This window comes from Apaloderma vittatum, unplaced genomic scaffold (assembly GCF_000703405.1).
Source record: "Apaloderma vittatum isolate BGI_N311 unplaced genomic scaffold, ASM70340v1 scaffold41523, whole genome shotgun sequence".
NCBI classification, from domain to species: Eukaryota; Metazoa; Chordata; class Aves; order Trogoniformes; family Trogonidae; genus Apaloderma; species Apaloderma vittatum.
In genome coordinates this window covers 23533-51105 of record NW_009709494.1, presented here as the reverse complement: position 1 = coordinate 51105, position 27573 = coordinate 23533, and the positions used below count along the sequence as shown (strand labels likewise).

At 43.7% G+C, this 27573-nt stretch overlaps 1 protein-coding gene across 2 annotated transcripts; it reads right to left on the bottom strand.

Moving 5' to 3' along the window:
* On the bottom strand, nucleotides 1–27573 carry STRBP (spermatid perinuclear RNA binding protein). Of its 2 annotated transcripts, none has more exons than XM_009866939.1 (17): nucleotides 27397–27572; nucleotides 25140–25357; nucleotides 24015–24180; nucleotides 21523–21667; nucleotides 16155–16249; nucleotides 15654–15749; nucleotides 14802–14913; nucleotides 14216–14313; nucleotides 13624–13735; nucleotides 12800–12892; nucleotides 11733–11932; nucleotides 9254–9412; nucleotides 7228–7362; nucleotides 6186–6326; nucleotides 5170–5293; nucleotides 3053–3097; nucleotides 1–534 (listed from the first exon to the last, which is right to left on the bottom strand). In XM_009866939.1, exons 1-17 carry the CDS (start codon nucleotides 27397–27399, stop codon nucleotides 458–460), a joined length of 2019 nt encoding a protein of 672 aa, XP_009865241.1. In that variant the 5' UTR covers nucleotides 27400–27572; the 3' UTR covers nucleotides 1–457. The 2 variants fall into 2 exon arrangements, with proteins under 2 accessions (XP_009865241.1, XP_009865242.1); XM_009866940.1 differs by having other exon boundaries at nucleotides 90–534; nucleotides 16155–16246; nucleotides 27397–27573.

The following is a 27573-nucleotide window of genomic DNA, read 5'->3' as shown; positions in this document are numbered from 1 at the left end:
AAAGAACTATGCCCTGCATTAATAACCCTACAACGAGTAAAGGTTGTTAACTGGATCTGTGTGACTGCATTAGGAAACAGGCAGTACTCTTGTGTTACAACAAAACAGTTTATTTGTGATCAGTGTTTTATATTCTATACATCCTTCACAAATTTAATTTTACATAATCGGATACTTCATTTAAAACGTAAGATTTAAGCTTCTAGTTCTTCCCTATAACAGAAGGCTGGTATAAGTTATTTGAAAATGAGGTAACATTTCACAGAACAGTTTTTCAAGTTTTAGAGAACTAAATTTGCATTTTGTTAAAATCAAAAAGTAGGAAAAAGATGTTTCTTTACAAATGACTTTGCTCAAGTATGTGTTCAAAGAAAACAGGATAAAAAGGCTTTTTTTCTTCTAACATTCTGTACTGTACTGTGGTGTTCAATCAATGGGAATTAGCTTCTGCCATTTGCTAAAAGAATGAGTAGTGGGGAACAGGATAAGTTGGGAATTTCATAACTGGTAACAGAACCATTCTCTTGGGTAAACCTACAGAGAGAAGAAAGGGAGAGGACTCCAAATAAGTTCAGTGATCCAAGAAAGTCAGATAAGAGCTTACAGTAGTGTTCTCATTAACCTCTTCCAGATCAGTCAGTCCATGTGATTTGCGGGTGCAGAGTCCCCACAACAGTAACACTTCAACACTCGGCACTACGTCACACAAAGCTTCAACTTTGCCTTTAGGTTTGTCCTGGTGTTTGGCAAAATTAAAGTGAGCAATATTCTCGAAAGCAGAGTGTCTGTTTGGACTTGGAGCTCTACTTCCGTAATCTTTACAATAATTAATCTCTACTGCTATCCTGCTCTGAGTTAATTGCAATTGCGGATATTGTAGACAGGCACTGCTGTGCATAAAAGAGAACTTGCAGGGAAACTGTTCAGCAGTTTTGTTAAGCATCCGGGTAGGTCAGCCAAAAATCAAGCACCTACAGTAAATTCTGCACCTGCTCCATTATTCTGTATTTCCTCTCCTGTATTGAAGTGCCAAATCTGGAAAGATTAATATCTGCCTGATTTTGTGATTATTATAAAGTTCTTGTGGCCTCACAAACTTCTGCACAATTAAATGTTTGTTTGTTTTTTTTAATCTTGCCTGTTTAAATTCTAGTATTTAACCTATGTATCCATTTAGAAATCACAAAGCAGCAACAGCAGGTATTCCAGAGCACCAGATGATCAAAGTGAAGTTTCCCAACATGCAACAGCTTACAAAGGCAAAGAGACATGTTTACCTTACAGCCAAAAAGCATTATCCCAGTACTTCGCATCACAATCATAAGACATTAAAAACAGAAACTCTTTATGTGAAAAATGGGGGCATTCAATCCACAATGCTTTGAAGTCAGTGATATGTCACAGATACACAGCTGAGTGATTAAAATCCAGCTCCCAAATAGGCATCATTAGAACAAACACCAAACAGAGGCAATGAATGAAAAAAGTGAGAAAAGCTGCAAGGCAGGTTGGTCACAATTGTAGTCTTCTTCTGAGCAGAGAAAGGATTCCTCCTATGTCACTGTGTGGCACTGCTTTTAAAAACACACACACACAGATACCTCTCATCTTAGGTAATGGTTCGCGACTATTGCTTGGAAAGAAGATTTTCTTTAAAAAACATCCGTACCATAAAGTAAGACCTAAAGTAAATTTCCTTTCATTTTGCCTTGAGAAAATATGTAGCTGTTCCTTATGTAACGCAGCGTGCAGGACAGCCCCCGGGGCAAGGCAGGGGCACAGCGCTGCCGCCCACTGCCTTTCCGTCTCGGAGCGCCCGGCCAGGCAGGACCATGGGAGTTCTCCATCGAGAGAGGTTTGCTGCCACGTGGAAGGGAAGATTCCACACAGTGGGCGCAGCCCACGGGCCTGTTCTCCTTCCCCTTTCCTCTGCAGGAATGTGACCAGGACCAGCTGGTCTTAGCCAGGCAAAGGGAACATTTTCAATAAAGCAGCAGAATTCTGCTGCTGCTAATAATGCTGTCTGGGGAGTTGGTATTGCCCAAGCTACACAAATTTGAGAGGACCAAGTATTAAAAATGCTATAAAAGCTAGAAAAGCTAGAAATTGCAGGCTTAGTTTCCCGTATGTCAAACTGCAGGCCGGGAAACGTACTCCTCGTGTGAGTGGCCGGCTTGCAGCCCGTCCCAGTCCAGGAGAGGCCAGTGGGACTGGTTCTGGTGGGCTTGTGCTTTGTGTGCCAGGACATATCACCGACTCCAAACTGCTTTGCTCCCATTGCCACATAAACCTCATTCAAAGTAACCAAAAGGGCCAGTTAGAGGTGTGCATTGTTAGTCTAGCGTAAAAAAAGCCAGTGGGTAGGGAGAAGCTGAGTTAAGAAAAACCCTTCCATCGTGACTCTCTGATGATTAGTTTATTTTACAATCTTCACAAAACCAGCGCTGTGCCAGCCTACTGTCACTGCAGTTCTTAGTCAAAAGCATCGTGGCAAATGCCCGTGGCCTAGACTCCTTGTGGTGTGATGGCTAAAGGTGGAAGCTACACAAAACCGTTCTGCTCCTCCCGAGCAGCAGCCTTTGAGCCTGCGGGGGGCGGGGGGGGCGCATATGCACAGGGACTTCATAGAGCTGACAGCATTAAGGGAGCTTTGTCCACAAGCCGCTTACACTTGGGGACAAACATTTTGCCAGTGTTACTGTAATGCTGTTTAGATAAATATGGGTCAGAGATGCTGAAATAGGCCCTTCGGTAGTCTTTGAATGGAGCACAGATTGGCTGTAAACAGTAAGAGAACTACTTCAATTCGGTTTCAGTATGAAAGGGAACAGGCAATTAGAACAAGCAGTCCTTCCACAAATCAGGCAAAGCATAGGCAAAAAAGCTACTCCAACCAAAAAAGAACCACAAGGTTATGGCATAAAAGTGTTGTTGTTGTTGTCATGGTTTAAGAGCTTTAATCTCTTTGAATTTCTCCTTGGACTGCCACATTTGGACTGCCCCAACAGTTTCTGTATCATTTCTAATGTGTTAATTATTGGGCTGTACATACCGTAAGCTGGTGCAGCTGTACTGTAGCCATACGGTGCTCCGTAGCCTGCAACAGAAACAGAGAAGGGGTAGGTTTCATTTCCTCCAGGGCCTGAAGACAATTGGTGTCTGCACCCCAACTCACAGGGAAGGGCCCTTTCAGGTACATGAGGCAGGACCAACAGGACCAAAATAAAAACACACTCATGCTAATACATATAAAAGTTGCTGAAAACATGAAAATCCTCCTACAAGGTGGCTTGAAGAACAAACTGCCCCGTGACTTTCTTAAGCCTATATTTCTGTATTTCGTTTCCTTAGAATTTTTTTTCAGCTGAAGGCTGCAAGTCTGCACTGTCAGAGAATGGAGCCAGCACGATCCAGACATCCCATATTTGCTTATGTTCCTCCTAAAATACAAATACAGTCTAATGCAGGGAACAGTCATTTCCCATCATAAAGAGGGGAACACTAGACGCCTGTGGCAGATCCTGTGTCACATCAATAAAGCTCCTGTGAATTCTGCTTCCTCTGCCATTTCTAACAAACCAAAGGAGGTTTCACAGAGGACACCTGAACACCTAGAGGCAAACAGAGAACTCTGTCTGTCTTCCAAAGAGCTAAGCATGACTCTGGAGACAAGAAGCAACAGTAGTAAGACCAGTCTCAGTAGTATGTGAAAGCTTTACAGGTTGGGTTTTTTTGTTGGTGGGATTACTTGAGTCCATCACAAAAAGCAAGAGATTCTGAGAAGAACAGGGGATGGAGAGAAATTATCTGTGAAGGTCGAGGCCAATAAAAGCTTAACAACTACAGCAACTGGGAAATTAAATTTATTTCTGGAGTAATTCCATGCTGGCAAGAAGCATGCCCCTGGCAGGTTAAAGTGTCTCATAAATGACTCCTTGGGCAGAAAGACAGTTCCAAAAACAATGTTAACAGACATTAAAAATGAATTACTGGTTTTTACTACTTCTAATTACACAAACGTACAGGAACAATGAAGATGACATGCTGCCGACTGTGCCAGGAAGAAGTCTACCCAACACCAGGGCTACGCCATTAGCACGTGTGAACTGCTGAAGGGTATAATTAGAGCTTGTGCTGTAATCTGAAAACCTGAGCAGGAGGAATATAAATTTTAGTTTCTGGAAGCAATTTGATTTGCTTTGACTCAGGAAACTCCAGCATCTTGTTCTTACAAATCTGTGATTCTTATTCCAAGTAAAAACAATACCAAGATTCCCTTTGCATGTCAGCTGCAAGCTCAGACATGCTGTAAGAGTCAAAAAGAACAATGCCTTTGAAAAGGGGAAAGAGAAAGCGAACATTTTGTTAAAATGTTCTTGTGTTGATGTTTTAACACCTTACACTCTGTATGCCTGTCATGTTAAAAACAAAACACCACCACAAAAAAAAAACCCCTTACACTGTTTTGTACCAGCTCTTTCAGCTGAACCACGTCTGATTCTGGCACAGGCCAGGCTGCCCCACGGAATCGGCCATGAGAGATCCTGACCAGGATCCACCTGCTCTGCACTGCAAGCACCGAGGATAAATGGGAAACAGAAGATCCTGGGATTTCAGAAGATGTTTCTGCTCATCAGAATAGCGCAACGGCGATGATGAGTTACCATCGGCCAATGTACGAACAGAAACTTTTGTCTGTTTTTAGAAGCTACTAATAGATGCCATGCTCACACACGCAATTCATGCACAAAGGTTCTGGGAGCACAGTGACTCCCGAGACTGCCAAAGTCATCTCCACATGGGTTTCTTGGGAAAGCCACTCCTAATCTTAAAGGGCACATGACCCAGGAGCTTCTTAGCTCGGAAGTGTTTTGGGAATTGTGCCATTGCAAAGAGCTGTGAAGACATAAAATAACAGAGCCAGGAAAGCCATTATCCCCATCGCTGTGTGCTCTGTGCATGCCGAGCTTCACATCGTGTACTTTTAACGGACAGGTACTGCCAGTTTTTCAGCTCTTTGATTTATTTAAAGCCCCATGAATTCTCCCTTCTGCTTCATCTCACATGATTAAAGCTGAAGAAATTGGCTGCATAAGTGACTGACACACACAGAGGAGAACACCCCAGCAGACAAACATCAACCTACGAGCTGTTGGTGTTGCGCCTTACCTGGTGTTATGTATCCAGTAGCAGCAGCTGCCCCAACAAATGCCCCTCGTGCTAAAGCACCGCGTCCTCTGCCTCGAACAGCCTGGACTGCTGCTGAAACCGCTGTATTGACAACCCCTTTAGTCTGCCCAGAAGAATAAAAAAGAGCAGTTCAGAAAGTGAAAGTGCTGCTGGAAATACAAGGCCATCTGCATTAACCTCCTGCTGCCTTTTCAAAATCTCAGGGCACCAGTCTTTCTGAAGGTGCCGTACAGACTGGAGATGTCCTGCCCTAGAGACTCTGATGGACAGAAAGAAGCGAGTCCCTGGCCAGCTCACCGGCTGCAGAGCGCGGCAGGGCACACCGATCCAGCGCACTCGCGTCGCTCACACCTGGCGGTTGGCTGTGCGAGGTACCGTGGTTTTGGTCGTGTGGGCCTGAAAAAACATCGGTGGCTTCTGACCCTTTCTCTCCTCTGCCTCGCTGCTGTCCTTCCGACCTCCTTGCAGGCTTTCTCTCCTCGATCTACATTATTGTCTTGGCTTCTGTCCTGCTGTTCTGAACCCACAGGACTTCAGCAGGGCCAGAACTTTACAGCAACAGCAACTAACCACTGGACTGCTCTAACCTAACTCTACCCGAATGCCACCTTCCTTTACCCGTTGTTACCAAAATCACATCTGCTCTGTTAGATGCTCTGAGAATAATAAAATCATGCAAACCCAGGTATTTCAAAGACTAGTTTGGCAATTAATGTTGTCATTGACCTACTGGAAAAAGAACACCTGAACAAAAAAAGAAAAATCAGAATTCTCTTTGCGCTTACCTCTTCTACTGTATTTCCTACAATATGGTCCCAACTCTCGGATTATACTGTTATGCTACAATAACTATTATAGAATAATAATAGAAACCTTACAGGTGTGCATAAACCAGGAGACTGAAATCACTTGCTACCTTGTAGAAATTCCTATATCGCAAACCAGCCCAGAGCTGTGATAACAGAGTGGTCCAAAAAGCAAGTAACAATTCTTACCTGAGGAAGAATCTTCTTTTTCTTGTTGTTTGCTGCATTAGGCCCAGAAAACAATTTTTCAAGTGCTGCTAGTGCAGCACTTGCTTTTGCTACTTTCTTATTTGGGCCTGCCCCTCTGAACTTCTGCCCGTCTACTTCTACCTGAAAATTGAGACAAGAGTTTATGCCTAGTATTGACCCTTGGGAATACGGTGCTGCACCCACTCATCACGATGTGCCATCCATGAAAAACTTCAGTAGTAAAAAAACCAAAACAACACCCCTCAGTGTTTTATGTGACAAATTGTTGCTGCTTCTAGATGATCAAGCTGATAAAGAATACCCAAGTGATCCTGTGAACCCTTATAGCACAGATACTGGGAATCTGGAAACTACAAGTGCAATTCAAAGAGGACCGGTGTATCTATTTGATACGGAATTTAGCCAGTGCACTTGGCTTCCCAACACATGAAAGATACCACTAGGAAATGGCGTTTTAAAAATCCTTGCGAGGCTCCTCCCATCTTTTTCAGTGCCTTATACACTTATACATCTCTGCCTACACCGTACATACACTGCTTAACTGGGGTGCTACCTCATACCACTTTAATCCCAGTGCTACTTCAGAGACAGCACAAGAAGACGAAGAAATCAAACAAATTTACCCCGATACAGTCATTCCAAATACCCCTGGCACACTGGCAATAGGAGATTCAGGTCACTGGCATGGGGTTACCACCATGTTTGCAAAATTTGCAGATCAGGTATTTTTGTCAAGCTGTGGATCTTCTATTTCCCTCCTCCTCCTCATGCCAAGACATGGTGTAACTGGGGTTGTCAGAATTCAGTTTTAATTCTCATTGTATTTTCCTAAAGCACAAAGATACTCCTTTCCCCAGTCTAATGAGCACAGCAGCAACAGGAGATAGAAAAACCTGAAAACACCACCACCACAGATGCGCACTGCAAGAAGCAAAATACAAAAAAATCTGACCCGTAGCATCAAGTACCTCCAAAGACTGAAGCACTGTTACTAAAGCCACCTACCAACTCAGTAACTCACCTCCATCACAAAGCGCTTGTCATGGCTTCCACCTGTCTCCGAGATGAGCTCATACTTCAGACCTCTTCTTTTCTCATTGAGCTCCATCACTGGGTTTTTGCCACTTGCTGTGAGTATAGGACCCTGAGTTCTTACCTAGAGAGACATGTACAGCGTCGTTTTAGCCCTTACCTCTGCAAAAGACAAACCTCTACACGCTGCGGCACAGTGTGCCCCGGGGCCAGCCGCTCAGGGCATGCCAGCACTGTCACTGCTCCAAGCCTCTGCGATGGCTCCTTCCCACCACAGACACTTCCCAGAAACAGACCGTGTGCAAGGTAACGCTGCCTCGGCTCCTGCGTAACGCGCTGCCCCCCAACAGCACGTGGGAGGGCCCTTCCTCAAAGAGCCGCAGGGGGACAAAGAATACGGCAAAACAAGTCACGCTCTCTGTGTTTCTGTTGCCGAGAGCTACTGGCCTCACGGCCTGGCTTGGTGTCTACCCAAACACAACGGTGCACCAGCTGCACTCGGAATTGCAACGCTGAGAGTATCCAAAGCTGAAGCGGAGGCCGTGGTGTCAAGTTCCTGGAAATGGAAGGCTTTGTCACTGAAAGGAGAGATTAGCCCTCCCAACCCCGCACACATCTCTGCTGCCCGATCTAATTACGTCCTGGCACTACTGAGCTCAGACTGACGAACTCTCCTGTCCCAGGTCACGTGTTCCAGCAGAAATACCTGTCATTGCTTGGGAGGCAAGGAAGGTAGAGCTGAGATCTCAACACATCAGCATATTAGTCTGCGCTGGAATGCGCTCAACTACACATCCAAGTGACTACTCACTAATGAAGGAAAGGATGAAAAAGGGATCAAAATATGTTTTTGAAAGCAACTTCTTATTTTGCATAAAGATGAGGAGTCCTAATACCAGGACCTGCCCTTGGAATGTAAAATGTGTCCAAAGTGTAAACATGGAAACCCAACACTGTATTTTAACACCTTAACAAGTATTCCAAGAACAGAACAGTTACTTATATTTACAGCACGAGCCCTCTATAGTCCTGGGAAAAAGCATTATAAGGAAAAAGAAAGCAGGGATCTACACTGATTTACCAGTATAGCCCCCGGAGAGCTTGCTGCAGAGCTATCAGGCAAACAAATACACAAATTAAACCTGTTACTCAGCCTTTGCACAGGATGCCTCTAAAATCCCTGATGGGAATTACGAACATGGGATGAGGAAATCAGGAAGAGAAGGGTGAAGGTGATGACATCTAAGCACAAGTTTCCTGGTTTCTCAGTGGTGAAGAGAAACAAATACTAGGAACACTTTTAAAAAAATACCCAATTAATGTACTACAGATCCATCACAGCTTGATTCCTGGGGACACTCAAATTGCTAGAATTTTGTCCTTCGAGGAACACTCTTATTTCCCACAACTTCGGGGAGAAAACAAGCACAGCGTGGTCCTTGTAGCACCTGACTGCAGCTCCAAGTGTCTAAGGGTACTACATTGAAACCAAAGCATTTGCAGTGCAGCGTTTCCCAGTCCGTTCAATAGGCATGGAGGCGTTAGATTTTACATTTCTTAGCGTTTCCTAATGAATTTGTATATATTTTCATTGGTCTTCACATGTATCAGCTTAAATGCTGTTTATGTACATAGACCTTTTTGACAAACCCACTATTTATGAAACAGAAAACATGACATTTGCATTACTAGAGCCCAGAGGCACCAAACGGGATGGAGCTATCCCCGTCCTGGGAGGAGACAACACCTGAGAAGAGGTAACACCTGTCTCAGAGTTTATCATCGCACAAGGACCAGAGCGCTCCCCTTACACCTGAGGACAGGAGGCACAAAGATCAGTTGTTTGTCCACAGTGACGCAAAGCCTGTGGCAGATCTGGGACTGGAAACCTTCTCTTAATTCCAGATCCACCACCCTAAACCACCATCATCTTCTGAGAGAAGAGAGAAAAATACCTGAAAAACAAAACCCTAAACCCACACCTCTCCATCACTTGTCCATAATGCAATACTCACCTCTAGGGTAGCGGAGGTGTCGGCTGTGGAATTTCCAGTATTATTGCTTGAGATTGAAGATGTTGTTTCGTTTTTACCTTCAGTATCTGATTTTTCATCGGAACTCACACATTCCACATCTGCGTCAAAACCAGTTGGATATCCCATCGCTTGTAAAACCTACAACAAAGCCACAGGGAGTGAGCTGTAGAATAGGCAGCAATGCAGAAACAAAACCAAGCTCATCACAACACAGAAGAATGCCCACCTCACGCTTATTAAAGGCAGACTGCTTAGAAATACATTTTCTCCTGTGTTGAAATGGAGAAAAACAATAGCAATGGGGAAAACAGCTCCAGGTTTCCAAAAGTGGAATCAACACAAACAGAATTTTAGTCTCAAAGACAGTGATTACTCATGAGCATCATTCATCATCTTGAGAATTCCTTGTAAAATAGTAGATTAAAATTCAGAAGTGCATCCACTGCGTGACACTGCATGGTAAGTGTGACGAGGAGATTGGCTTACACACCATTTCTCCCTCGCTCTGTGTACAGATCAAGAGATTGACCGTAGGGCAAACAGGACCAACAGTCTTAGGAAAATTAAAACATTGTACTTCTATGAGATGGTGCTTCTGGCGGTCCCTAAGAAACCACAGGAGACAGCCATAGGTACCCGAGGAGTACACAAAACGTGCCTCTGAAGCTGGAGGACAGGCATCGCCTCCTCTGCGTGCGTCTTTCCAAAAGCAGGTGTGTGGGGAGCCGGCTCCTGAACCGAGAGGTGAGGCGAAGGCCTGCCCAGCCAGCAGACTGAAAAACTCTGCCTGCAGTAAGGGACCCTCTTAGTGAACCGCCACGCCACAGCCTCCCAGCTTCCTCCACGCTGCTGACAGTCAGCAGCTGTACAGCAAAAGAGATTTACCAGTTAAGGGACTTACTCATCAGCTCCTTCAAAAACACCCTCCACTAGCAAGGCCAGCCCCTCCGTTAAGCAGCCACCTAACCTAATCGTACAGAGGTACCGGACACAGCCCAAAGGGATCGGAAAAGAACCTGAAGCTCTGCTGAAAATTTAGTCCCAAACCCAAAGTTTGCAAAAATCACTGTGTTCCAACACTGAACTGAGAACTGCACGGCTAAATCCAAGCTCAGCTCTCACACCACTGTGAGACATTTGGCTGCGTTTTCAGAGCTTCTAAATTTTAAAAAGGCCAGATCTAGAAACTGAACTGGTCACATCATTCCCTCTTATAAATCTGGCAAAGCAGGGCCCAGATCTGCTGGGGAAAAAAAGAAAGAAAGAAAAAAGCTAGTTTCTGCTACACCACCCATTTCCTCTTGGCTTGAATCGTGGCTGTTTTGAAGCGTAGCCCAGATCTGTGTATGTGTAAATTTAGAGAAAACAGAGCTGGGCAGGCACCAGCACAGATCTGGCTGACGCAGGGAGGTTCAAGGGCAGAGAAGTCACTGCTTTTCAGGGCAAGTTTGAAGTTTTATATTATGGTTCCTTTTTTTTTTTTTTTTAAACGACTGCAGGGAGGGAGGCAAAATAAAAGAATGAGGCAGAAGGTCTGGAAGGACACACATGCAAAGAGCTACTTTTCCTGGAGGAACAATACATTCCCTCAGATACTTCTGGACACTTTGATCTTGAAAGCACATGGGACAATGGGATTTTCAAAACTAAAATCAAAGCAGAAAGTTGCCAGATGAAGCTTCTAAAAAGGAAATTCGTGTTCAAAACAAAACTAAGCATAGGATGACAGATGGGCTTGTTCCTATCATAAGTGCAGTTCTATTAAAAGAGGTTCTCTTTCACATGAATTGTCTGTAGGAAACTTTCATTTCTTCCCAGAAACCCAGCAGGCTCGGTCTGCTTTAGCAGCCTGAGCTGTCCTCCAGCAATGCAACAATGCTGTTCATCTGCTGGGTGTTCCAGTCCATCACTGCATTACACACCTCAGCTCTGTCACGCTGAGCACATACCTACAAAATGCAACAGCAGGTTGACCAGTACCTGAATTATACCAGTCCCTTACTGAAAAATTGACTGGAAGCAAATCTTTAATGTACATTGTTGATCCCAGTGCACAAATGTATCCTTCAGACACTGAAGAAAGGAAACAGCTCCGTGTTTCCAGGAACTCACAACCCAGAAACGGACACAGAGGAAGAAGGGGAAAAAGAGGGAGCCACCAATGTGCTGTTTTCAAACCAGTAGGTGGAAGGAGTGGAACTGACAACACTGAACCCCTCCAGTCTGGAACACGCACACCACATTCAATCCATTGTCATGTGAGCTGGTCTGCAGAGCCCTGGAAAAGTCTTTGTCCCCTCCTCTACAATAAAACCAGTGATGTTCTCACATCTGCAGGAGCTCAGCTTCATTGACACTTTTTTCATTTTGAGGTGCGTATTGCTAGTTCTAACCATATTTCATACTCTTACATTCCAAGACCTGAGGTTATCAGGTTACTTCAGGCTGCCTCACTTACCTTCACTGCCACATGGAGCTTGGCTGTTTTCTTAGAAGGTCCTGATGCTTCGTACGTCGTACCGTCAACATCTACAGACATTGTGAAGACTGGGGCGTGCACTGGACCAGACTGTGACAGCAGCTTATACTGAAGCCCTGGCCTGATTTGGTTCAGCCTCATCAGAGCATTCATGAGATCTATTGCTTTACTATCTAGTACTAGTACAAGAGAGAAGAAAGGGAGTGGGGGAGGAGGGGGAGAAAAAAGAAAGAAAAAAAAAAAAGGGAAAATGAACAAGATGAACAGAAAAATGAAACAGTTTGCATTTCAGTGCTTTCTGTCTGTATAAAGAAGCAAAACAACCACTCAGTCTCTCAAAGGTTGAGGATAGCCGTAACGCTGCTAAGTCTTTAATAAGCAATTCTACTTTTGGGTAACAACTATAATTACGCATTTCGTTATCACAGTTCTTTGGCAGCTAGCTATGCTCTTCCTGGCTGCTATAAAAGGAGTAACAAGTTTTATAGGCAGTGAGGAACTAGATCCAGAACTGGCACCAAAGGAGCACAATGAAAATAGCCCCCAGAACTGACTGGATTCCAGCAATGCCGAGAGACTTCTAGTCTGTGCATATAAGCAACATCAGTGTTTTGTAGATTAAGCATTTCGTTCTTCTTGTGGCAAGTCTTGAGAGACCAGCAACGAGCTCAAGAAACGGAAGAATGCAAACCAGCAAATCTTCACACAGCAAAGTTGCGGCAGTATTTTGGAAAAAAATAACAAAACAAAAAACCCTGCACAGTACAGGGACACTGTCAATAAGATACCTCAGCTGCCTGGCCAACTTAAATTTTACTGTAACTTGATGGGGCATCCCATTTATAAATGCAAATTGTTCGGTTAGTAAAACCCATCAGGGGAAATTCAGATGCACAATAAGAGATGTGTCCAACATTCTGAATATGGGGTGATAGAGACGTTTTTTGTTCCAAAGACTTTTTTGCATGCCAACACAGAAAAGCTTTTAAACCAGCTCCCACTGTACAACAGATCTTTGAAAACAGAAGGAGCAGTGTTGCACTTACTTTTCCTCAGATTACGCTTCATCTTTTTATTTGGATCTTTATCATCGCCGACACTATCTTCAAACGGTCTCTTAAGAGCAGATGAGCCTGTACCTAGGGTATAAATTTCCTTGTAATATGGATATGCTATTAGAAAAACAAAATTCCACAGCAGAAGTCTGATTAGTCCCATACTGTTCCTTGCATGGTCATAATGAAAAGAACTCGGCCATCAGTGACAGGTCCCTCACAGCAACACGTAACTGAGTGCATAAGGCAGCATTCACCCCGTGCTCACTGCCTGTACCGCGCCAGGCGGGTGGCTGTTCCCAATATCGGGTCACACAAGTAATGTAACCCTGCAGTGGTGTTCTTTGCAGCTGCTCTAAGAAGGCAAGAACTCCAACTGTATTCTTTTTTACAAAAAATATACATGGGAATTTGGTTTTTGTAACGTTTTCTAGGAAGAATTCTTGAGGAATTCTTATTATGGACACTCATTACATGGTTTCTGACCAGTCTGCTGTCTCTCCTTCCTCAGCATAAGAATCATGAGCACTGCTCTTAGCCTTCAGACCCCAAGGGGCTTTGTGCTTTAAGAAAATCATCAGCTACATTCTAGCTGTACTTGCTGCTCCTCTGTTGGTACTTCTAGAGAACAGAACCTCCAGATTTTCCTCTAACATAGAAATAGAGTGTGTTTTTTTTAAAAAACCCCATGCATTTAACACACAGAAAAGCCTTTACCTTGCGTTATCAGTATATAACTCGGGAATTGCACCCATTCTAAATTAATCCCTAGTTTACTGCCCAGTTAAGTGATTTTTGGAGCAAACAATACCTACCTTCTTTGTCAGTTACTGACCAGGAATATTTCTGAAATGACTTATTTGATGGGAGGGGATCCATTTCCAAAACCTTATAGATCTGACCAAAGGCTGATAATCTGAGGGCATGCTACAAGGTGACAGCAGAAACGTAAGTTACATCACAGCACTACTTTACTTCAGTTGTCTAAGCTTCTAACTAGGTTTGCAGAGAGAAAAGCACTTCTCCTATGAAAAGGCAGCTTTTAGAGCTACCTTCTGTGATAGCTATAGAAAGTGTAAAGTCTAAAGATTAAGAACTCATTACTGCTGGCAGCACAAAGTGCAGGGCACACTGAGCGGGAGCCTGCTTGAGGGCTCTGTGCCGTAAGCACCTGAGGTGCGATGCAGGTGGTGCACCCACATCCGACTGCCTTTGGTAAGGATTAGATTTATACACATTTAACTCTTGCGCTCATGAACTACCAGTTAATCTTTCCAGGGTAGCGCAACAGGAGACCTGTCAGGACTGCCATTAAAATAAGCTATCCTGGCAGAGAATAAATTGCATTAACGAGCTGGTGTCTTTGCTGTTACAGTATCTAACTCCTCCGATGTACGAGTTCTCTACCTGAGCGCTGTGTGTAATGGCTTCTTTTTGCTGAACTGTCATGTAAGACAACGCATCTGTTGGCTCCCGCTCACAGGGATCATGCAGGCCAGGGCCTCCTAGGAAGGAAAGAGGCAAAGCAGGTTACTGAGAGCACACGAGAAGCAATATGAAAATGGGGACTGATGGATATTTCTCTTCAGCAGGGTGGGAATTGCACCTTTTCCAGTAAGGGATGCAAACATCACACCAAACAAGCTGCCCCCAGGATGGCACTCCCTTGCAGCAGCGGCCACAGAACTTATCAGGGGAAACGCTGCACACGTCTTTTTATTTGTTTGCAACCCCTTAATGAGATAGGCGTTAATTTATAAACAAACCTATAATTCCCCATTAACTTCTACTGCACTGGAAGTTGTCACTCAAACAGTTACAACCATGCAATTTATTATTATTATTGTTATTTTTAAATAAAAGCCACAAAACCATTCATTTAGCTCCCCTGCACGTTAGCAGTTCAGGGCAGGCACTTTTCATCCAAGCAACAGCAGAACGTGAAGGCTGTCTGATGAACCTTTTGTGTTCCTGAAGTTATTTGGCCCCTTACCGGGAAGCAGAATTCCGGATGCCAAACACTCCATCACTCGTCGCAACGCTTCCCCAGCGCCCAAAGGTCTATTACACGTACCTATAGATTTTTCACATATAAGCTCGAGCGGCTAGAAGACATTAAATGCTGGTTAGTATGGACACAATGGCAACTGCACCTGCACCTAAACCCAGAGGGGGAGTGGGGAAGTACAGTCCCTTCAGCTCACTGCCCTTCCAACCCACTGAGGTCTGACTGACAGACAGCCACCCCAGAGGGCAGCTCATGGCACACGCATTTGTTCCCTGCTCCGAGTCACCTTGTGAGGAATCCAACTGCTCTCCATTACCACCCAGCAAGTCTGAAAGGAGGAGCCTTCTAAAGCCAAGCCACATGAATATTTTCCTCCTCTCAAAGGGTTACCAGTTCTACATGAGAGGAAACACTGCCTCCGCTGGCCTACAAAGTGTTCCTCTGGTTCCTCTCTGGCTATGCCGAGCATTTGGCACCCCCCAAACCCGCTGAACGGCACCCTCTGGCAGGAGCAGCACTGGCACGGTGGCGGGATGTTTTCCGAAAGCTAAACGTGGAGACAAGAGTAGGACTCTTGCAAATCCTTGAGGATGTGCAAGGCCCTCAGCTTTACATCTCTCCCCATAGTATCTGTAGACCTTTCAGCCTGAACAAATACTCATGTCCTCTTTCTGTCCTACAAGTGCTTTTCTACACAGGTCGCGGTTAGTGGGGAGTAAGAGGAATGGGGTTGAGAAGGAGTTTCACACAACGTGCTCTTTTCTCCAGTGCAGACACTGCTATGACTCAGGAGATCTGAGACCTGACCCTGTGGCCTTCAGCTCTTGGTGTACTTACCCATCCTTTCAGTGGTGCCCATGTGGGGACTCTGTTGCACAAATCCCGCAGAATACGAAGGACAATTACACATGATTTTAGTCCATTTGCCCTGGCCTAAAACAAACAAAATGATTCCAATACACCTGCGAAAACCTGGCCTTCAATTTTGCTTTTCTTTTTAAATGGACAGTCCTGGGATAAATCTTTTTTAAATTATTTATTAATACTTAATACTTAATCAGCTTCATGCAAAATAAAGCAGTTGTATAAAAGTAAAACAATTCATATGAAAAAGGAAGCAAAACGTCAAGATTGCTTTTGTAGCCTCATGACAACTCTAGACCAGTTGGCTGTCTACCTGCCACGTCTGCCCTCGCACAGTACAGCGCTGAATGCGGAATTCTAGACCTTTGCTCTAACAGGGACTAGTCAGAAATTAAAGAGGCATTAAAATTAGAACTGTCTCAAATTAAACCTCGTAAGGCTACAATAACAACAAGGTAAGAACAAATAGCCAACCTGAAACCATTTGGCGTGCCGCAGAGACGCCAAGGCCTCCAGGCATTTCTGCCTGTCCAATAAGTCCGGAGGATCTTTCATCGCAACATTATCTACTGGTAAAAATGGGATAAAAAGAGACAGATACAATTTGACCAAGGGGTTTCTGTCACAATACAAAAAGAGCGGCAGCATCTCAATGAGATAATAAGACTCCCAGAATTTAAGTGCACCGTGTTATTTAATTTCAACAAGCCATTAAAGGTAGTAAATGTGCACGTGTGCAACAGAAGCAAAGGCATTCACTCCTTGTAAAATAATAGTAATAATAAAGATGGCCACTGCTACAGACAATCTGGGATCTTATTAAAAATGTAGAACACATTTCAGGGCAGAAAATAGCTATATAGCACTTTTGTTGTTGTTGTGGTTTGGGTTTTTTGGGGGCTTTTATTTCCCCCTTCTTTCGCTTCTTTGTAGCTTTTACTCCACAAAGGTGGCACAGAATTTCAAAGAGACAAATTTCTTTTGACAAGAAGCAGATATTCTTGGAGGGGTATGAAAAAAATTATAATAGGTAGAAAGTGAAGTTATGTCCAGGCAATTGTTAAGAATTTCAAAGAACATGGAATATATTTGAAATAATATTGCATGAACACTACTGGCAACTTCCAGATTATTAACATATTGGAGAGATAGTCCCCTTATTTAAGAACGATCTCTTCCCAACAGCAACTGAAATCAACAGGGGAAATTCAAAGACAAGACACTGGTATCTTCTGTGCAGTTTTACACTTTTTTTTTTCCTTCCCTCTTCTTTTTATTTTTAATCGGGCATGCAACAAATTGCTTTTAGCAGTTACATCAGATTTATACTGAGGGACGTCATGCTTCAGTCCTTTATTCCCTAAATTTAATTGTTATTGTTTATATCCTGGAGAGTTAGTAGCACCTGCATTCTCTGGAAACTCTGTATAAATGACAGAGTTTGCATATCTCTGAAATCAGGTTAAAAGATTTTAGTTTCTAGCTGACATGAGAAGAATGTAGTAGCAGAACTAAATGAATCCACTGCTCAACTAAAATCTTGAACATGTTATTTTCCTATGAATATACAATTACTCTTTATTTCAAAATAAATAATTTGGAAATCTGGTCTTCTCATAACAGTCAGTTCTCCAGTCTTGAGACACCTACACAGCTCTAAATGAAGTACGGTGTCCCTTCCAAATTGAGGACGATGCTAGATAAGCAAAATCCTGCAGGACATTTAAAATACCGGGACAAGTCAAGAGAAGAAGGTACTGTTGGTCTGTCAAACTATTTATTAGTAGCACCTCAAAATACAGTTTCACGGGTTACTTTGGACAGTGCTTCTCACACGTGTGATTGCGTCTCTGCTGCTCAAATTCCTTCACCTCCTGTGCCATTCCCTGGGACGTTTCCGCTGGTAAAAGCATGTTGTGTTTTGATCGATAAAAGAGCCCAAAGGCAAAAAAAAAAAAATCTAGTGTAAAACTGAACAGAACCAGGTGTCCTGTCTGGCAGGTTGTGGCTGCAGAAGACTCAAGTGCTATAAGCGTATTTTCTAACCCCAATGAACTCGGCAGCAGATATTTGCATTGTTTCTTATTGCCCTCAGCAGCAGCATTACAGTGTTGGGATTCCCCAGTCCTTGGGTCTGTTTTCCAAATATAAGCTGCAAAGTCGGAAAGCTCCGGCTTTCTATGAGCACAGGTCACTTTGGAGCACAAGATTTGCTACCAAGTTTCCTTTGCAGTTTCATTGCTTTCAGGAGTAAGGGACATTTAGTAATTGTGTGCCACAAAACCTCTGCGTAGTTCTGTAAGAAAACTTCATTGCGGACAATATAAACATCTGCTTAAAGCTCATGTATTGTATAAAACAACTACTGTCAATGAATGATCAGAATCTTATTTTAAAACGTTAGAAATGGCAAAGGTGACTGCAAAATCACTACTTTTTTGGAATGTACTGGATCTTCAAATGCTTAGGGACTTTTACTTGACATTGTGCCAGGCTTTGCTTAAGTGCATTGCAGCCCTTGACAAAATAATTTTTTATTTTTTTTAACTACAGAATGTGAACAAAACATATGTCACCTGTCACTCAGGTGAATGAGAAATCTCAAAATATTTTGTTTCAGCAAGTTAGAATCATACTTTTTCCTGTGGGATTAAGACGATTTCCAAAGGTCTAAATCACAAGTATTGTGGAGAATTTTGCCAATTGTCCCAAGCACCTTTGCTGGATGTTGCAGTCAGCCAACTTTTGGGTGCAAGATTCTATTAAACAGAAAGATGAAGAGAACAGGCAGTGAAGAGGGCGAGCGGCTTGCGGCAGGCTCCCTTTCGACACCTTCAGGAGAATGGCATGTTTCTTCATGCTCTGCCAGTCAGGAAAGTGAGACCAAATCCAAATTTTCAAATGTGATTGCAAAGCTTTCCTTTTTGTTGTGCTTTTAACAAGGGCAAGGATAAGAGGAGTTCGGTAAACGGTTAATATCAAAGCCCTGACATGAGCTTACGCTATGCAACACAGAACGAGCCCTTCAGAAACTCTCTCCCCCCTCGCTTTATGTGTTCTCTTCAGACTGTGGCTGCCACCTTCATTCATTTGCAGCAGCCACACGAGAGCGTTGTCTTCTCTGCAGAGGCAAGGTCAGGGGCTCGTTGCTCCTTCAAAGGCACTTGGCACCTTTGGAGCATCGCCGGCCACGTCTGCCCAGCAAAGGCAGCAGCTGCTCAAGGAGCCGGGGGATTTCAGCCCCGCTCTGGTAAACGAACTTGCTTCTTATTACATAAGTTTGTTGTTACTGTACACTCAGTAACAACAACCGATTTGCAAGCTACAAGGTTCTGGTCTGGAAAGCCAAATTTATATTTGATGCTATGACTAAAAATTCAGTTTCTTCAGAAGTTTAAAATTTAAACTGGTGCAAAATGCAGAAATTTTAGGTGCTTGACTTCTCAAGTCAACATGAGAAAGCAGAGCTTTATGGATAGCCAGTTGTGAGAAACACTGAAATGCACACACACACACTGGTCCACTATTTATTTTTGCTACCAAGCAGCAAAAACAAATAGGACAAACACCACATCTTAAACATGAACACTTTTCCAAAGAGGTGGGGACTGAAGAGAAATCCAGGAATGTTTTTAGATACATTCTGACATCAGGGCATGAAGGCACACACAGCATTCCTACAGAACAAATGGGAGCACTGATAACGAGGTCCGTTGCGCCTAACCTTGCCGGTTTGGTTAGAGGACAGATTAGTGCTAATCACACCGAACGCGGAAACCTTGGTCAGTTTTGCGCAGCCTCTGCTCCCCGCGAGCGGCTCGGGGGGCCGGTGGCAGCGCCCGGAACCCAGTGGCCTATCTTACACGTGAGATGAAAGGCAAGTTGACAAGCGTTTTGAGCTCCTTCATTCAAAAGGAGGTATGGAATCAACTCCCAGCAGTTTTTAAAACTGCACAGAAAGTATATTTACGTTTGGATGGTGTTATTCAGGGGTACTGAAAAACTATGGCAGTGCTTCCTTTGCAGATTAAGACCAGACAACAGTTTCTCCGAGTCTTTTCCCTTGATATGAGATTTGAAACGTTTCTGGTCTGACTGTAAGTGAAAGTGACCTAAATGGGGCTGGAAATCTGAAGAAATTATCCCCCCCTTTCAGTTTACTTAGTGACACCTGCATAATGTTTCACCTACCTTTGAAAAGGAGCATCACAAATGTCTCTGTTCACTTGTGACGGATCAGTACCCGGGGATTAAAACAAGATCCATTACCCTACCAACTGCCCTTATCAGTTGTACAGAATTGGGAGTGTAACACCCCTGTAAGAGAGGTACTAAAACCATTCTCAGCTTTTAAAAAATTAGCACAGAATTTTGAAAAATATTTTTAAGATACTTGAAAACAAAATAGAACACTTATATTTAAAATGTAAGAAAGCAAAAAATTCAAATCCTCATTCAGGATTGAGATTGACTCGGGAGTCCTTGGAGTTCACTGCCACAACGGCACCATTTTTTTCAAAAAATACTTGGACGGGAGCCCTTGTGCAAAACTGTATCCCCTCGTGAGAGTCTTACAAACCCTTTACCACTAAGGTTTGCTCTGCACTGTGTGCTCTTTCTCACGAACACGGAGCAGCTGCAACACCGACAGCACTGAGCTCGGCATCTTACGGGAAGCTGAAGAACCACTACAGTAATACGCGGTTTATTTTTAATGGCCTTGCAAAACAAAGAGCCATTGCAATCACCAGGGAATCTTTGCCATTCATCTGTTTTGTAAGATTTTTCTGCACCCAACTGCTGCCAAAGTGTTCCATTTCATCGGCAAAGGGATCCTTCCCGCCACTGCCTCCAAGGGCAGCCAAGAGCAACTGACCAACATTTCTCAGGGTATCGGCGTTTCAGTGGGAGAAGGGAGGAAGCAAAGGACTGGTGGCAAGTCTTAGAAATGGGAAGAGAGCGCCAGGGAGTTCCCTAGCCCACACGGGCCCAGCTGCCTCAGGTGTCATGACAGAGAGTGGCCAGTTGGTCAAAGGTCTGACATCATCCAGTGGCAAAGTTTCTAGGGATAGGTTTGGGAAGCGGAAGCAGAAATTACTGACAAGATTTTAAAAATAGAACAAAGTATGGCTACATTTGCTCTTCTCTTTCTCTCGATTTGTTTCCAACCTCATCGATACTACCAGTCAACATTCCTTTCGAGGGGCATGGAACTATGCTGGACATCAGGCAGTTAGGGAGAAGGAACAGAAAGAAACTACGTTACAGTTTTCTAGATCTATTTTGCTCTAAAGACATGAGCTACAATGTTCAATTCAGAAGCAAAAGGCTGTAACTTCAATTGTATCCCAGTTAGGAAATTCTTAAAGCTACAAATGTACACATATCATCAATTAATAAAAATTGAGGGCCAGGACAACGTACTTGCGAGCTTTGCAGAAGAGATTTTTTTTTCATGTAAAAAGAGAAACAATTTTACGAGTTTTTCAAGATACTAAGAACCAATCCCACTTGACTGACTTGATTTGAAAACAAGACTGTGCAGCGCTGGGGTGCTCAACAATTAACCAGCAAGTCCAAAAGACAGGAGCACTAAGATCTAATTGTATGTCAAAGTCAACACTGTGGGAATATTGCTTGGAAATGAAAACTATATTTACATGAAAATTAAGTGACTGCTGTCTTTTTTAAAGACACAAATAATGTAAACTACGGTGGCAATAGCCAATCTAGTTAGTATAAGATGCACAATTAAAAACCTACTTCCCAATTAACCCTGTGCTGCACAGTCAGGGCATTTAGAGAGAACAGTCTTAAAAACAAGTTAAAACGCTCGGTGTACCTCCTTCCTTCTTCTCTGCTTCATCTCGAATGAGAGGGGACGTAAGTATCACCTTCAAAGTTAGCTTGGGCTCCTTTGTGTTACGAATAATAATAGCTGCCTCATTTACATGCTCCTCCACGAGATACTTCTCTTCTGTAAGTTTCTGAAAGTCACCAAGAAAGATTTCAGGTCTCCCAATCACGTGAAAAACTGCAGAATCTCTGGTTGTGCATGTGCCTTTTAACTACCGAGAAGCTGACAAGACATGGCAATAACAAATAAGGCCTTGCCTTCCTCATTAGAAACACAGAAACCCCAGTAACATGCTTCAGAAAAGCTCTGCAGCAAGTTTCATGAGAACACTAAGTAGTTCCACTACATGGTCACTTACAGTGTGCACCTCAGGCACCTCCTACCAACCCTGAGGGATTCTTCAGATGCCCGAGCCAACAGAGTCTTCGCCACCTCTCCACACAGCCTATGCTGATTCTCAGCTGCGCATGTAATTTAGACGACCCATTTTGAAACACAACCTCTCCTTGCTACAGTTCGAATGAATTCTCATCCTACCTCTAGTAGTCCTGTCAGATACTGAATCACTGTTCCCTTATAAATAACTAGTAATGTCTTCAAACTTGCACTTCCTTTCTTGGCTTTTTCCAGGCCTGATAATTTTAATTATTTGTTTTTCTCACTTGTCTGATTTTTGCCAACTTGTCTATCTCTCTCTCTCCCTTTTCCACCTAGCACTTGAAATAGGATGCAAGACAACACTGTCCCCCACTTCATTCACTAATACCAGCCCCAGGAGAGGTCCCTGACAATGCCTGGAAAAGATGACCTTCCTCCCTTGACAAGCACAGCAATAAACCGAGTGGTTTTTAAATTGTTTTCAATAAACTTTTTATTTCCCGTTTAGATTTATTTTGTAGATAATACTACAACTGCCTTATAATTTGTTTCATTAATGTGCATTGTATCAGAGTTATCTGCAGGCCTTTCAGTAGTCCCCTGGGACCTCTCTCAACCTCCCACAGTGCAAAGAAAATCACAGATGGTTCCGAGTCCTAAAGCTCTTCCTTGTCTTTGTGAGTTCACTTCAGCAAGACCATATGGCTACACCGTATCTAACATACATTTCCTATTGCAATCTGCACTCCTCCAGCTCCTTTATTGTTGGGATGAAAACGCTGAAGCATCTGCTCACTCCTGGCCTTCAAAGAGGCAAAGCAGAAGCTGTTAACATCTCTGCACCTCATCTGCTCTTTTTGTCCACTAATGGGCCTACACCTTCCTTTTGCCTCCCATACTGATGTGTCTGCAGAACCTCTCGTTGTCTTTTGTGTCCCTGACAGCTGCAGCTTGTTTCACGAGTCAGATTCCTCTTGCCTCATCTTTTCTGTCATCCCTTTCCTCACAACGCTTCCTTGTAGCACCTTACCTACTTGTCCTTGAATTCACTGTGGTCTTCGCATCTTTTATGTCTGTCCTGCCGTTCTCACTTTTTTTGAAGTGTATGCTAACTTACCACTTTCAACCCTTCTCATCTCACACCTCACTACAAACAAGTAAAATTTACTCTTTACTACTCAGTAGACCTGAGCGTTTTCAGCCATGGATAGCGACAAACCTGCAGGCAGAACATTCTCTCATTAAAACAAGCCCTTTATGTGAATAAATGAACAGTGAGAACAAACAGCTGTCAAGAACGGTAACACACACTCTGTCTACGTGGAAATAAACATAAGGCAGAAAAGCGCATCAGGAGAAAAAGCAGATCAAGTCTGGACACGGTTTGGAGAGAGAGGTGCTTGGAGCAGCACATGTCAGGGCACAGTTTCTCAGCAACAGCTTACGTCAGTTGGGAAGCCGGCCTGATTATTCAGACTTCAGACGCTGTCAAAAAAAAATTCTTGCCAGCTGCTTTAAGAAGAGACTGATATTAGCCGTAAGTGCTGCCTACTGGATGCCAACATCAGAATTAAATAACCATAAATAAAAAGAATTACGAGCTCATGATTAACGTGAGCTAAAACGAGCGAGCGCCCGAAGTGCCTTGTTCTCACTGGAGCAGTACAGAGGCGTTTGCCACGGAAGAGCCCAAGCAAAGCCCGGCAGCCACGGTGCACAACTCTGGGTTCAGGCAGGGGCCAACGATAGAGAGCGGGTCGCAGGCTTGAGTCGGGAACGTTCCTGGGACTCCAATTTAGCTCACGTTAGTTAGAGAGCAAAACTCAGCTGGGTGAGTTACCAGACAGGAAGGTTAGCTGCCATTGTAGGAAAACCGACATCACAGACGGGGAGTAGGCGACAACAGGAATAAGATGTTAAATTTGGTGAATACCTACTTCATATCACCACATTAAACACGTCACACCCTCAAGATGTGCTAGATTCAAAGTGTATTATCTTTAACCTGTCTTTCATCCTGGAACAAATTCCAGCCTTTACCCAAATGCACCTTGCTGTGCTATCAGCCATTGTTAGAGGACTACCCTAAATTAACTCACCTGAATTTGAGCTGGGAGATTGTCTTTAACTACACATAACAAGGTCTTTGTGGGTTTTTCTTTGCACATGAGAACCAGCTCCAGATCCATATCATCTTTTATCAGCAAGCCCTTTGCAACCAAGCCAATTCTCATAACACCACACAACGTCCGACCGCCTTGATCCCTGGAAACGAAACAATTTGAAGTAATGAGAATGGTATTTTCACACATTCAAAATAATTTTATCATCACAGTGAGGAGATAAATGATGGGACTGACGACTGTACTAAAGCAGCACATCGCTGTTCAGAAAATGAAGAGCACAGACTCCTTTTACACAAGTAGCTCCTATGAAAAAATTAACTGAAGCACTGATACAGTGTCACACCTTATGACATCATGCTCAGCCATAGAAGCTGGGGGGAAGGAGGAGGAACGGGTGGACATTCAGATTATGGCATTTGTCTTCCCAAGTCACCATTGCGCAGGATGGAGCCCAGCTTTCCTGGAGACGGCTGAACAGCTGCCTGCCCATGGGAAGTGATCAGTGAGTTCCTCAGGTTGCTTTGCTTGCACACAGGACTTCTGCTCTACCTACTAAAATTCTTTATCTCGACCAACAAGTTCTCTCACTTTTACTCTTCTGATTCTGTCCCCCAGCCCACCAGAGGGGCGTGAGCGAGTGGCTGAGCTGCCAGCAGGGATTAAACCCCAACAATAATGGAAGGCAATGGATCCTTAGAAAAGTTAAGTTTGCTAGATAAGCAATGAAGTTTAGAAAAATATTTTTTCTGTGTATTGAAGTGAAGGAGCCCCTAAGCCACATGGCTGTGCATTTGCATTTGTTGTTAGTGGGACACACATTCACTTAGTAGTGCCGAAAGGTTTTTCTGCTAAATGCAACTTCACAACATCACAGCAAAATAAATAACGAACCAGAGAGCAACTGCTGCCCACATTTGGTTTATTACTACTCCCTGCACTCACCCTACGTGCTCCCACCTCAAGAAGTCCAAATATATCCCCTTCCTTCTATGAACATTCATTTGCAAGAGAGTCAAGTAACACTACGACTCTTCTTCAGAAGGAAAGGAGCGCATTCAGAGCGGTACAGTAACACATGATGAGGCTCGCCTCACTCACTTGGCACTGCTTTCTGCAGCTTCCTCCTTTGCATCCACATCACCTTCACATTTGGTAGACTTGTTCTTTTCATCCATCCAGTCAGAGACATGTTTAAGGGCACATTCTACAGTTGATACCATGTTTTGGACAGCTTCAAGTTCCTCTGGAGATGGATAAATGGTTGAATGTTTCACCATTACATGGCGGTCATCATTAGCAAAAGATCGGATAGATCTCTGTTATGAAGTGGGAAACAGGGCAGGGGAAAAAAAGAACAAAGTTATTGCATTATCAATAGAAGGACATTGCCTGAATGGGAATCCTCCCTGACAATGTAGGAAACCGTTTTTATGACGACCCCCCATATTTTTCTCATTTTCGTTGTTTTTCTCAGTTCTCCCTGCCTTCCCCCATCAAGCTTCTCTCTGAGAAGAGGGCATGATCTGGCTGCCAAATAAAGGTTAGAGCGAAGAAGCAGGGGACTCCCCTCCCCAAAAAAAAGCTCAAAAAGCCCCACCAAAAAACCACAAAACCAAAATAACCCAAACAAACACCTGAGTTTCATTCCCAGCATCTCTGACTTCCCTCATCCTTTGTCGAGCTTTTTTCTTTAGAGTAAGCTTTCGAAGTCAGTCAGAAATCACTTAGACCCTGATCTTTACTGCAGGACCTACATCTCATGGAGACAGAAGCAATCGTACTGAAAGAAAGAGGGGCTTCCCTATCCTGGAACGTTTGCAAGAATTAAGCAGTTCCAGAGTTCCAGAGATGGCTTGTGTCAACCCTTCAGCAGCTGGATAGCTCAGAGCAAAAAGAAAAGCCGGGGTCCTTATCCCAAAAGGCGACCTCTTTTCACGGCAGGGAAATTTAGAACCTACGTATCCCAGGGCAAAAGAAGACCGGGTAAAGCATGCGGAAACGAGAGCAGGCAAAGAGAACTCCGAGGAGATTCCTGTTTTGTGAAAGACATTGATTCTCTTCAAATACCGCTTTGCACATTCTGGAAGTGCTGAGCGCAGTCACCTCTCCTCTGTTCATGCCAGAGACAACGGCAGCACACCTCAGAACAAGGCAATTAAACAGCCTTTCCCTTGGGGGTTTGTTACTGCTCCAGATGAAGTCACAGGCAATAAGTATTGCCGCGAGGGGCTTTGCAAACTGCACAGGGATTTACAAAGGCATGAATAAAGATGAGGCTAGAGATAAATTGGTAAGAAAAGACTGAAATAATTTCTTCCAAAAAATAAATAAGATTTAAAAGAATAGGAAGAGATTAGTGTGCCAATTAAAAGAGTCTGCAGTGAAACACAGAGTCCTCAGTGATAGTAATGAGGGAGGCAACCTTAATCAGCTGGGTAACTCCTGCTAGGAAGCTCTCGTTCTGCCCCACACTAGGCAGATGAGATGTTTTTGATCTCAACGGTGACCCAAAACCAGCTGTGATCACAGCACAGATCTCTGGCAAGAGCAGCTCTAAACTTTGCTGTCTAGCGACACACCATTCACTGCTGGAAGCCTCCCAGAACTTGGAACTGTCTGCCACGGAAGGTCGATGTGCCGTCATTCCTTTCCTATCTTTTTTGCTCCCACCCAGATGGACAATTCGGGGAGAAAATGAAACTCATCAGCTGGGGGCTGCTATTATCCCCTGTTCTCTCACACGTTGCAAAATGCTTCCAGGAGGTCCCTCTTGTGGCTTATCCACAACATGGATACAAGAAGAAGCTGCAGTTCAGATGTGAAAACTGACAAGCTGGATTGATTGGCCCACCCCCATCATCTCCTATTTCATGAAACATCAATTAGGAAAACCAGTAAAACAGGAACAAATTAGTAACTCCTAAATTAGAAGACATATGCTCTCTTTTCTAATGAGGAGGGACTGACCACGTTCAGTCAGAAGCACACAAGTATGAGCAGTCAACACTTGCTTTTCTGAAGGGGAGTATCAGCGTTTGGTTACGGAGTCTGCAAGTTCAAGGTCACTCATGCTGTTTGCTACAGCTTGCTAATGCCAGTTTTATTAGAAAACCTTATGAGCATCCCCTTTGTTCATATTAAATAATTCATGTAATGCAGGCTCACCAGACAACTCTCTGGTTTTAAGAGCTGACAATATATCAAACCTCGTTCGCTTTGCTCAAAGCATGCAGTATCACCTCTAATTTAGTGCAGGGTCAGAAAATCCCCTTACTCTGCTTTTATCAGGCCCCATGCAAGCCTGTCAGTGGAGAATGTTTTTAATGCAACCCCGTGAAAGATGACAAATACCTACCATGGTTTGTTAGTGTTTCAGCTCTCTCTCCCACCCTTTCTCCTTTTCCCTCCTCCTTGGTGTCTTTGCTAAGCACTGTTTTGCCTGACAGAACCTCTTCATAAGCCTCTCAGTCCCTTGACAGCTCAAGAGTTCATAGAGCCAAGATGCTCTGGGAGTCACTTTCTGTAATTCACC